This window comes from Branchiostoma belcheri, unplaced genomic scaffold (genome assembly GCF_001625305.1).
Source record: "Branchiostoma belcheri isolate BF01 breed outbred unplaced genomic scaffold, Haploidv18h27 scaffold645, whole genome shotgun sequence".
NCBI lineage: Eukaryota > Metazoa > Chordata > Leptocardii > Amphioxiformes > Branchiostomatidae > Branchiostoma > Branchiostoma belcheri.
The window spans coordinates 1-12,763 of record NW_017804293.1 but is presented as its reverse complement, the minus strand read 5'-3'; the positions used below and the strand labels follow the sequence as shown (position 1 = coordinate 12,763).

At 39.9% G+C, this 12,763-nt stretch overlaps 1 protein-coding gene and 1 long non-coding RNA gene across 2 annotated transcripts; both read right to left on the bottom strand.

Annotated features, from left to right (window-relative positions):
• Positions 1-251: 251 nt before the first annotated feature.
• Positions 252-5,152, bottom strand: LOC109483475. Its single transcript, XM_019786507.1, has 3 exons — positions 5,104-5,152; positions 1,200-1,655; positions 252-271 (listed from the first exon to the last, which is right to left on the bottom strand). Exons 1-3 carry the CDS (start codon positions 5,150-5,152, stop codon positions 252-254), a joined length of 525 nt encoding a protein of 174 aa, XP_019642066.1.
• A 5,764-nt stretch (positions 5,153-10,916) lies between these two features.
• Positions 10,917-12,757, bottom strand: LOC109483476. The gene is made up of 2 exons (XR_002141014.1): positions 11,691-12,757; positions 10,917-11,545 (listed from the first exon to the last, which is right to left on the bottom strand). It is a non-coding gene; the product is annotated as an uncharacterized LOC109483476 (long non-coding RNA).
• Positions 12,758-12,763: the final 6 nt, after the last annotated feature.

The following is a 12,763-nucleotide window of genomic DNA, read 5'->3' as shown; positions in this document are numbered from 1 at the left end:
CTGCAGTGGGTAATATTAATACTATTAGATTGCAGGAGTCCGGGAGGATCCGGGAGATTCGCTGATGTGGGGGTAATAAAACTCGTTTTTCCCAAGCCAAAGAACTATCGTAGCTTTTAATTTTATTTAATGTGCAATTAAATGTCCAAAGGTTGAGTGTAACAAGTCGTTCGGTGTGATAGAAAAGCGGACGGAAACTACGGAGGATGGCTCCCAGCTAGACACAGCCACCCCCACCCCACAAGTTTTAGCTAGTCACATCTTTCCACTCCTGAACAAATACAATAAAACGATTAGTGGCTATGCGGACCCCGTTTTCCGCTGAAATCGTCATTCACCATTCTGATCGCTGCCGACAGAACTACATACTCTACTATACTCTACTTGTGATACCTTTCTACTCGTGATACCTTTATTCCTTTACACCATCAATGGATCCTGACGAGGGATATTTCAGCAATGTCGAGTTGGAGGATCAGGAGGGAGACGTAAGTGAAATAATTGGAAAATTAGCATTTTTTTAGCATTTCGACAAAATATACGACTCGTTAAAATGCTTAGCCTGGTATCCAGTCTGATCGTGGTCGGGGGAACAAGAGCCCTGTCCCGCCCGTCTCACATGTGTTGCCCGGTCTGTATTTCACGAGAGATTAATTAGCCCTCCACGAACAGACTGGGGACGGGCCTGTTTTAGTTTTCTCACGACAGCGGATAGACTTCGTGGTGGGGGAAACTAAATCCCTAAGCAGACTGCCTCTGATGATTCGGTCATACCAGATACGTAAATGAAGCCATGTAAGGCTAACTTTCTTGGGTACAAGTTGGTAGCCGAAGTACGGAAACCACGCTCTCCGAGTGTCAGCGCTCGTTTACAGTGCAGAAAGTAGCTTCAACGCTGGATTTCCATTTTTCCCGCTGAGAATTACTGTGATACAGTCAGCGAAGTGGCGTTATCGGTGTCATTGATAATGCTGATATCCATGTATTAAATGTAGGGGTGGTTCTGAAATATTACATTGACCAGAAAAACAGCTACGGTAAATATACGTACATCATCATGGGCATGCCTGCAATTGCATGCCGATTAAACAAAGTGAACCGTGTGTATTAGCTACGAACGCGAAAAAAAAACTGACCACAATACTCCTGCAGGAGGGATACCGCCTTCCCGGAGTAACAAGAATGATGCTCTACTTTACCTCGTGAGATTCCGTAGAAGTCCAGCTCTGGGAGCCATGGCTGATAGCCCGAGTGGGTCCGCGTGACTACAAACCTCCAGTACCGCGCTGTTCCCTGGAACCCGCCGAACTCCTGGCGCTGTCGTGTCCCTCCGGTCACGTTATCGACAGACACGACGTCCACCCAGCTGTATGGACTTCCGGCCTGAGACTTTTGTAAGGTGAAGGCTGCCATGTCATGGGTGGTGTCTCCGTAGTTGTTGACTGCGATGCGGGTCAGAGTGTGGGACTTTATGAGGTCCAGCACGAAGTACCAGTTGTTATAGTTGTACTGTCTTTGTCCTTTAGCTTGTGCGTTCCAGTAGGTCCCTTTTTCACCATCCAAGGCTTTGGCGGCATCGTATGCCCTACCTTTGTCGTCAACCCACACACCGGAAGAGTCTACGACCCATGACGAATCACGCTCCAACCATTGACCTGGAACAGAAGGGATAGAATCATCAAACTAGCTCTATTGAAACAAGGGAAGTTAATTATTTAGCTAATTATTATCTAGCTTTTTAACACAGATATACCGCCATAGACATTACACTGGTTTGGGTTGGTACGAGATGTGGGAAAGTCTTCTAGTTTGTACAGAACTACTTCTTAGCATTTTTTAGAGAAAATTGTGTCGACATCAGTCTTGACATTCAGTATTGCTCAAGAACTCGACATTGTTTTTGTACCTGTTACAGTTGCTGTGCAATTAGTTACCTTCGCCAAGAAGGTTATGCTTTCGTAGGCGTTTGTGTGTCTGTGTGTGTGTGTCAACACGATAACTCAAGAAGGCTACGATGGATTTTCTTGATATTTGGTAAGTGGGTAGATCTTAATGAGACGTGGAACTATTTAGATTTTGCCCCCCCCCCAGCGGCTTGTTATGGTACTGCAGCTGAACTTCCGGTTTTGACATCTCGTGATCTGGACATGCTAGGGTCATGAAATTTAGATGGTAGATAAGCTCTTGTGCTGGGAATGAAGTAACATGAGTTTGAGCCCCCTAGCTGCTTGCTCTGGAACCGCAGGGCCGTTAGTTGAAAAATGTTTTAAGGCGGATAACTAAAGAACCGATTGATGGATCTCCGTGATTTTTGGCATGTAGGTAGCTGAAGTGATGCTTGACATAATAATAATATTACAATTATGCAAATCTTAATGTAATTTGCATAATTAATGAGGAAATTCTATACATCAGCTGCACTCCATGATATGACTATTCAAGCTTGTGATATATGTGATTAATAATTAAGGTCTCATTCATGTATTACTCCTAAAAGAGTACCAAGTCAAAAACTAAACGGCTGTATGAACGAGTGTTTTTATTGGTGAGAATTTCCCCTTTAGCCATCCCAACTGATGTAAAACGTCAAAGCGGTGAAAGCTTGTTTGTAACTGATAAAATTAGGACATAATTGTCGGCAGCCGCGCGCTAGGTCGGACGTACACAGTCCAGTGTTGTGAGTTGTGCGGTCGTAGGTTTGCAGCGCGGGAGGGCCTCTTGCGGGCAGCCGCTAGTTGCAGTTTGTAATTCCCATAAAAGGGGATTGTGTGTATAGAAGTCGTTGGCAATTTTTTAATGAGACCTAGAGTAAATGTGCTCAACATAGCATGAAAGATATCAATTGATTTAATGTAGGATCATAGGGAACGCGGTCTCGTAAGTCACTCATTAATGCATGGTTTCTAATGTATGGAAAAAACTCATGAATGAGACCTTAATTAACCCTAAACAGTACACCTGGGGTCCGCGCGGACCCCAGCACTATATATTCTGTAATATCTTTTTTGTTGCTAAAGACTTTTTTCTGAAATTTTAGGCAATTGTCACCCACAAAGTTGTCTCTCAATACAGTGCAGAAAAATTCGTTTCTACCATTTATAGAAAAAATTATATCTGATTTTCTTTTGGGGTCCGCGCAGACCCCAGCCGGCTTTCGATCATAATGGATACACTCGCGTTCTTATACATTACATTATTTCCGTTTTTATATGTTTTTATGCACTCATCGTATGTCTACCAAGTTTTCAGAGAATGGTGTTGTAATAGAATTAAATTGTAATAACTTTGGTGTAATTATGACGTCATATGACGTCAGAGCTAATAATATAGTCCGCCATATTGGATTTTGACCAATGACGTCATCAAATTAGCATATTCTATGCATATTAAATGATTTAACTTATATTTAATTATGTAAGATGTTATTCATGTTGGAAAAGAAGTGTAATTTAATATAAAACTCAGAAAAATTTTATGTTTAAATCAAAATTAAAAAAAACTGCCTGCTGGGAACCCGTTGCCATGCCAACACAAAAAAACATCAACTTGCTAGTATTAAACTAATATGAACTTTTTTCCAGAGACATTTTAGGAAAGGTCTCCAAATTTGATACTTCTAGCGCAAGCTGTTTAGCCGCTATCTGAGATCAAAGTTGGGCCTCAAAAGCCCCTTCAGTCTGAAATTGGTTTAAAAATCGGGTATTTCTTCTTGTCTTCTTTTCTTCACAAAAAAATAGAAAAAGTTCAAAATGTATGATTTTTGTATGTAATGTGGACACAGAGGTTCCCACATCAGTTTGCAAAACAATTGAGCTGGTAGCATGTTGATAATTTCTAAAAATTAGCAAAAAACTGTCTTGGGGTCCGCGCGGACCCCAGGTGTACAGATTAATCAGTCCGGGAAGGTGTACTGTTGAGGGTTAACTTGAAGTCGCCTTTTCAGAACTGTCTTATCACATTAATTCTCAGCGGAAAAAATGAGATAAGGTCTGCTCGATGTGGCCGTTTTAGGCAAGCTTTACTCATATGTGACACCCTGCAGTGACAGTTTTGGGTATTGTGGTCAGCATTTCGTTGTAAGACATGCATTGTGCGATATACCCGTATAGTCAACAGGTCGGCTTAGTGGAGCGAGGTGTGTTCCTGTTACGATCGGCTGCCAGACACCATAGAAGCTTGAGCCAGGCCAGAACACCCCCAAAGCCGACCCGATAAGTGGTATGGGCACGGGCATTAGGACAGCAATATATAGCGCTTGAGAGATAACATGCCAGTGGATTTGGTCTGCTAGAGTACAGCTTGACGCACCCGGGAAGGTATCTCATTAATTCACTAGAAGACGAATTCTGGTTCTCTATCTAGTGAATTAATGAGATAGCGACCCCTTATCTCATTAATTCACTAGAAGAAGAATTCCTGAACTCTATCTAGTGAATTAATGAGATAGCGACCCCTTATCTCATTAATTCACTAGAAGAAGAATACTGATTCTCTATCTAGTGAATTAATGACATAGCGACCTCTTATCTCATTAATTCACTAGAAGAAGAATTCTCATTCTCTATCTAGTGAATTAATGAGATAGCGACCTCTTATCTCATTAATTCACTAGAAGAAGAATTCTTGTTGTAGTAAAAAAATTAATTAATCGCACCATAAGGACTTATCACCAGTTATTCCAGTTATCACTGGTTTCGACTCGAAATTCCTATCTCAACTAAGTAAATGTGATAAATAATCAAGTTTAATCAATAATTAAAGTTTTTGTAACATTTCAAAATTGAGAAAAAGCCATGTTTAGGACGTTTAAGTGAACCATGGCGACTTAAAGGCAGATAGAATTAGTTAATTTTTTCACATATTTTAGACCAGCTATGGTTTAAATCACACCAGAAAGTAAGTTTGGGTTCTTCATGGGTCCGAACACAATGACCACTGATTCTATTGCATTATAGGTGAAAAACACATCCACAGCTTAACTTAAGAGTGAAGAAAACAAAATCTAAAGTTTCTTTCGTTTGTCAAGGAAATCTACCTTGCACATACAAACGTTGATTTAGGACTGACAACGGGTTACCGTCATTATACATTTGTAGGTGTTACCGTCATTATAGAGAGGAGGTGGAGTTTTGAGGCCCGGGGCCACTTTCATGTTGTATGGTATATGAACATTTTAAGCTAGAACGTGGTGACTTTTCCTCGGATAAATTTGGCAATAATTTGATATTAGTAATTCATATTTAATGCCATGTCAACCGGTTGCTTACAGGCATATATTTTACAAAATTCAGTCTAGTTTTTTCTTATAAATATTCATGACATGCATGTAATTCATATAATTTTTCATGATTACAAATTTATGATTCATGTTACTTTGATGACATGACCAATGACGGTCAAAATCCAAGATGGCGGACCATAAGTAACTCGGATATAACCATCTTTTAAAATTATTATCTTATGGCAAGGAAAGTTATCTTTTACAAATGAATGCAGATTCATTCTGGATTAACAAAGGGTTGATATAATGGTGAATATTTCTTTTAAATGGAAAATGTGCACTTATCATTTCTATTTCATAATAGTTGTAGTTTCATTTTACATAACTCAACAGTATTTCTGCGGCAGGACAATTCTGGCTGTTACAACTATATATAAATGGTTTATTTTATTTGCAAATTGACATACATGTTGTAAAACTAAAACAACATTGCAGCCTAATAATACAATGCACTTACGAAAGGCACACAAAATATCATTAATATTTACAAAACAGCCAAACTAAATAACAAGAATATTTTCGTTTCACGAAAAAGAAATTATGCCTATCCCTCTAGACGATATATTAGGAACTAAGGAGCGAGAAACAAATGATCAACCGACACGATTTGCTCTTTGGCGGAATAAATCCACAACTGTGGTAATGCTGCTGCAAACCAGCTGACAAAAAGTGGAATTTCAATCAAAAGTGTGGTAAAGGGCCTTGCAATAGAAAGTCAGTCAAACATTTGATGAATATAACAATAAAGGACAGGCCTGACAACTTCATCTAAAATTAAGCGAGTCTTGACCACAACCTCCGTTGGAGCTGACATAACTGTTGCTAACTTGCCAAAGCAAAAGGGTGTGGAAAGTGGTTACCATGGTCAAATCGAAAGGATTGTCATACTGATGACTTCAGGAAAGCCCACAGCTTTACAGAGGTCCTCAAGTCAAATGAGACAAACAAGTCTTCGCCTGGTTCAAGGAAGAGAAGACTGGGATTCTGATACTAAGTACAACAAAGCAAGTGTAAATAAAGCTTTCCTGTCCTTAAGAAGGATGTACCTAGACATTGGTGTCCCTGTGTCCATGCTATAGTAATTTGAAGGGAAACTTAGATGGACAGAGCCACCCTGCAAGAATATGTAGAAACTAGAGTTCCACGATCTCATACCTTCGGCAAATGATGTTAATCTTTATGACTGACAAAGATGATTCCTTCTGATTATGCAAATAAAATCCTCATTTGTATTATATTTATATTATAATATTGTATTATAATATTGTATTATAATATTGTATTATATAGTTGATCATATTTTCCACCAAAAGACAGCCTTATCTTATCAAAGAAATCCATTCTATCATTTCCTCATAAATTATGCAAATGAGGTCCTTATTTGAATAAGTTATGTTTATTGATGTTCTCCTTCACTTAACTTTCAAATAGCCCAAGTATGACATTTCAGGCAGCTAGCATTATGGAATTATAACATTTTCTCATTAATAATGCAAAATAGGTGTTAATTTACATAATTAATATCTGCCTGTGTTTCGTTCTCAATTACATATGTCACACGCTTGAATAGTCATATAATGTAATGCAGCTGATTTATAGAATTTCCCCATTAATTATGCAAATTAGATCCAGATTTGCATGATTGTCGCATAATTATGTCAAGCGTCACTTGAGCTACCTACATACCAAAAATCACGACGATCCGTCCACCGGTTCTTGAGTTATCCTCTTTTGAATATTTTGAAACAAATAGCCCTGCAGTTCCTGAGCAAGCCGCTAGGGGGCCCAAACTCATGTCACTTCTTCCCCAGCTTGAGAGCTACCTACCATCCACATTTCGTCACCCCAGCATGTGTAGATCATAAGATATCAAAACCGGAAGTTCAGCTGCAGTACCATAACAAGCCGCTAGGGGGCTCAAAATCTAATCATTTCCAGGAGTCATCAAGACCTACCCACCTACCAAGTTTCAAGATAATCCATCTAAGCTTTCTCGAGTTATGCTGTTGACGGACACACACACACACACACACAGACACACGGCCACGAAAACATAACCTTCTTGGCAAAGGTAAAGATAGATAGGAGCGGGGGGGGGGGGTTAAAGGCTACGTCAATGTAATAACTCTTACCGTGTACAAATAAGTAAATATATCAAAGAATGTTTAGAACAAGTAGTATAAGTTGACTATAAGTTTGGCATTGGACGACAAAAAGGGGAAAGAAGTGTGATCCCAGTCAAGTGGCAAAAGGCATACAGAGAGCTAAGAATAGTAGAGGCAGGCGGCTGTCTGAAGCGTTCGAGCTCTTAACATGAACACAGATCCCCAGTATCTTTTCATGACTCGCTGCCAGGAGAATTCCTGGAAGTTGGAGGACAAGGGTATACAGAGCACTTTTTGACAGTTGAGATGCACCTTGCACACTTCATAGCACTGTTGTTAAAGAAGTTGGTCTGGCCCATCCAATACTGCTTGAAATAGAACAAACTATATACTAACTAGAATTCCCCGATCTCATACCTTCGCCAAATGATGTTTATCTTTACGACTGACAAATCATAGATTATCCCCCTGCTTTAACAATTAGGATCCTCATTTTCATCAATTATATCAGTTTATCATATTCTCAACCAAAAGACAGTCTTATATTAACAAACAATGCAATTCTAGCATTTCCTCATAAACTATGCAAATGAGGTCCTGATTTGAATACGTTCTGTTTAATGATGTTCACTTTCACTGAACATTCAAATACCACATTACATTATTATGTCAAGCATCACTTAAGCTACCTACATACCAAAAATCATAATGATCCATCAATCGGTTCCCGAGTTATCCTCCTTAAAACATTAAAAAACGCCCCTGCAGTTCAAACTCGTCACTTCATCCCCAGCACAAGAGCTACCTACCATCTAAATTTCGTTACCCTAGCATGTCCGGATCATGAGATATCAAAACCTGAAGTTCTGCTGCAGCACCATGACAAGCCGCCAGCCACACAGACACACGAACGCCCCTGAAAACATAACTTTCTTGGCGAAGGTAATAACCTCCATGACATGTCATGGAGGTAATAAAAGAATGTGCATAATCTGCAGCCTAATAGTTTATTGTTTGTTTATTTGATCGATCTCCATTAGTGCGTACAACAATAATACAACACTAGTCTTCCTGGAGTCGTTTGAATACAAACACTGCCTTATACTATACATACATACATATACAAGAAGCGAACGTAACTTAAATACAACATGTCAAATAAAATGCAACATAGCAATGAAATGCGACATGGGAAATGAGAATACAACATAGGGTATAAAACTGCTGATAGGTCAGAGGTCTCAATACAGTGAAGAACAAGTAATTCTATACAACAGTCGTCGCGCTACCACCATGATTGCAGAGGTTGGGAAGTGTCCACTTTAGTTTTCAGCCAATCCCTGATATGTTTCTTAAAAGTTGTAGGTGCAGACAATCTGATGTGTTCAGGAAATAAGTTGTAAGTTTTGATGCACCGATACAGGAATGTTCTTTTGGCTGAGGCGGTTTTCGGCTTTGGCAATTTGAAGCCACCTCTGTGTGCTAAACGAGTGTTATGTTGATGTGTGTCAGTGACTCTTTGTAAGCGTTTGTAGATGGATTCTGGTCGCTTGGCCGTTAGAAGTTTATTAAACATGGAGAGTGTTCCTGTGTACAATCTGTCATTAACTTTGGGCCATTGTAATATTCGGTGCATATTGTCCGAGCTGGAGTTGTACTTGGCGTTTAAAACCAATCTGACAGCTTTGTTTTGAATAATTTGAAGTTTGTTCAAATGAGATTGTGGACAGGCCGACAACAAACACGAACAAAAATCCAAATGGCTTAGAACAAGTGCCTGTGTGACTGTTTTTAACGTTTCTTTTGTAATGAATTCCCTTGATCTTGTCAATGCAGCTAGTGCGCTTGTCATTTTAGATTGAACTTTTTCAGCGTGTTGACCCCAGGTCAGCTGTTTATCCAACCACATCCCCAGTAGTTTTGCCTGGTTTACCTCTTCTATACTTTTGTTACCCATTGAAAGCTGCAGTTGTGGATTATTTTTGAGTTTGTGGCAGCTGCCCATGACTATGCATTTGGTTTTGTCCACATTTACAACCAGCCTGTTTGCTTGTACCCAATCCCAGATATGAGTCAGGTCATTGTGGAGGGTGCTCTGCACTTCTGCTATGCTAGAGCCTGACGCTGAAGGGGTGGTATCATCTGCGTACATTTCTACGTAACTATGTCTTACAACTGTAGGAAGATCGTTCGTGTATACGCAAAATAATAGAGGGCCCAAACAGCTGCCTTGGGGTACCCCGCTCTTGATTTCACGGTGCGAGGAGACACTGCCGTTAACAAAAACTGCCTGTGTTCTATTAGTCAGGTAACTTCTAACCCATTTAATTGCAGAGTCAACAAAGCCGTAGCTTTCTAGTTTGGCCAGTAAGATTTCGTGGTTTACCACATCGAAGGCGGCACTAAAGTCCAGGAGGACTGCGCCTACGAGCTTCCCCTTATCTATTTTCTCTAACCACCTATCCGACATCTGTACTAGTGCACTCGCAGTGGAGTTCTGCAGTTTGTATGCATGCTGGCAGTCGGACAGAATGGCGTTGGAAACAAGGTAAGACTGAATTTGACTGTTGCAAATCCTTTCCATCATTTTGCTCAATGCAGGAAGGAGACTTATTGGACGGCTGTTGGGGCCATTTAATGGAAGGGCTTTGTTTTTGCTGAGTGGTAGAATCTTGGCCTTCTTCCACTGCGTGGGGAAAATCCCTTGTACGATGGATCGGTTAAATACATGGCACAGAGGTTTTGCTATGTGATCGGCTGAAATTCTCAGTAATGTATTGTCTATATTGTCAAGCCCCATTGATTTACTAGGTGTAAGCAAGTTTAACAGCTTGTGTACATGGCTAACTGTAACTTCGTGAAAAGAAAATGTTCTTGGATGACATAATGTTTTCCTCTATCGTCGCTGTCACTTTAGCTATGTCTATGTTGCCTGCCTGTGTAAGTCCTGAAACTTTATTTACAAAGTACTCGTTAAAATGTTCAGCAATATCTTTGGGTTTTGTCAATGTCTTGCCATTTGCTTCAATAAATGTGGGTGTTCTACGTGTGTTTCGCCCCAATATTCCATTAATCACGCTCCAAAGTTGTTTCGTGTTTCTGTCTTTACAATGAGCTGTAAGCAATTCATTGTAATGTGATTTCTTCTTCTTTCTATTTTCTCTGACTACTACATTCCTTAGTCGTTTGTACACCTGGTAGTCGGACGTAAGACCCGTTGCCTGTGCTTCTTGTTTAGCATCGTCCCTTTGTCTCATTAGATCTCGGAGGCCCTCGTCGACCCACTGGGCCGGTGAGGCCCTCACTGATCTTTTTCGGACAGGGGCGTGCTGATCCGCTACTTGAGTAAACAAGGTCATAAAACTAGAAAGGCCGACATTTGCTTGGGAGCAAATACAGCATATTTCAGTCCATCTCCCTCCCACGCAAAAGTGGACTATTCCAAACTTACCCCAGTGCAAAACTGGAATATCCTCAAATGAATTATATAGTAGCTATGTAATTGAGAACAGAGATGCAAGAACAAGCACTTTGAGTCTCGACAGTTTTACTTACAAAATTTCACATCACCACTCTTATCTCACAATCCTATTACAGGTACTTACAATGATGAGATTTGATACATTTTGAAGGTATAATTGCAAAGAAAAGGAAACTATACATGACTATATATTGATTAACTATAAAACTATACATATATAAACTATACATATTGAACTATACATTAATCAAATACACTATGACACATAAATATTGAATAAGATGTACATGACTTGCATATACTCTAAAACACTACATTCATACATGAAATAATCAACATATGATTGACATGATTTTTATATCATACATGTACTATGCCACTACAAATATCAGATGTTGAATATGCTATACACGACTTGTATACACTAAGAAACTACTACATTCATATTGAATAATCTACACATGGTTGGCATAATTATACCTGTATACCTTACATTTTCTATGCCACTACATATATTATTGATATTTGAGAAGCTTTACATGACTTGTATATACAATTATTTACAAAATTATATACCATACATATACTATGTGCTGTATCCTTCTGCTGATGGCTGGTTCCTCCCCGGTCTGTTTCTCCTGGACCAAGTTCTGCTTCCTTCCCTAGGAGAGGTCCCATCTGGAGGATAGAAACAGGACATTAAGATTTAAAAGCTGAGCAGAAACCAAGGGCCTATAACCTCCTTGCAGAAATCATACTTTGTAATTAGTCATATATATATATATATATTTGTAGATTCTTCTCCTTCTTAGCACAAGCTTACCTGCTGTATGCTCTGTGCAGGATCTTCCAACCATGTAACTGCTTGACCCTTGAAACAAAGGAAAAAATTGATTTATTACAGACAGTATTACAATAATGAACATCTACTAAACAAGGGATTACATGGAACTTTCTTTTTAGTTAGAATGTGACAATAACAAGGAAAATGGAAGGAAAATATAACAATACCATTGATGGCATTACAAAAATAAAACATATATCAAGGAATGAAGAATAACGTATGGGATATGTGACAAATCCAATGTGATGTTCTTCAAATGACTGGTCTCCTGAAAGAAACAAAACTGGATTAGATAGAAAATATGGTATGGAGTGAAATTTTATTGAGAAGAATTGAAAGAAACACCATTTTTGTTGATGTCATTTTTCATTTCGTCATTTATTTTACATATTGTTTTTCATTCCTGAGATCTACCCCCTGCACCGGGGTCTCTACCCCACTCATCGGGGTCTTATAGCCAGGGGTCTCTCTCTTTTCCCCTATCCACCTCTCTCCTCCCCAATTACGGGGGGAGTTCCGTGGTTTACCTCCCTCCTCCCCAATCACAGGGTTTACCTGCCTCCTCCCCAATCACGGGGGGGAGCTCTGACCTCCCTCCTCCCCAATCACGGGGGGAGCTCTGACCTCCCTCCTCCCCAATCACGGGGGGAGCTCTGACCTCCCTCCTCCCAATCACGGGGGGGAGCTCTGTGGTTTACCTCCCTCCTCCCCAATCACGGGGGGAGCTCTGTGGTTTACCTCCCTCCTCCCCAATCACGGGGGAGGGAGCTCTGTGGTTTACCTACCTCCTCTTTTTCCTTCCTCCTCATAAATCACAGGGGAATCACAATATTCATTACAGCATCAAACTACATTGTACTCCTTGACAACTCAAGTATGGTATGGAGTGAAATTTATAATAATTGAGAGAGCATTTTTGTTGTTGTTGATGTCATTTTTCATTTATTTTACATATTTTTTTTTTCATTCCTGAGATCTACCCCTTGCATCGGGGTCTCTACCCCATTCACCGGGGTCTCTACCCCATTCACCAGGGGTTACTTTTTCCACCC

Coding starts and splice junctions, on each gene's coding strand:
- LOC109483475 (XM_019786507.1), bottom strand. CDS start 5,152: ATGAAAGTGGCCCCGGGCCTCAAAACTCCACCTCCTCTCTATAATGAC. Junction 1,656..5,103: donor ACCTCCTCTCTATAATGACG/GTAACACCTACA, acceptor CTTCTGTTCCAG/GTCAATGGTTGGAGCGTGAT. Junction 272..1,199: donor CTTCTACGGAATCTCACGAG/GTAAAGTAGAGC, acceptor GTATTTGTTCAG/GAGTGGAAAGATGTGACTAG.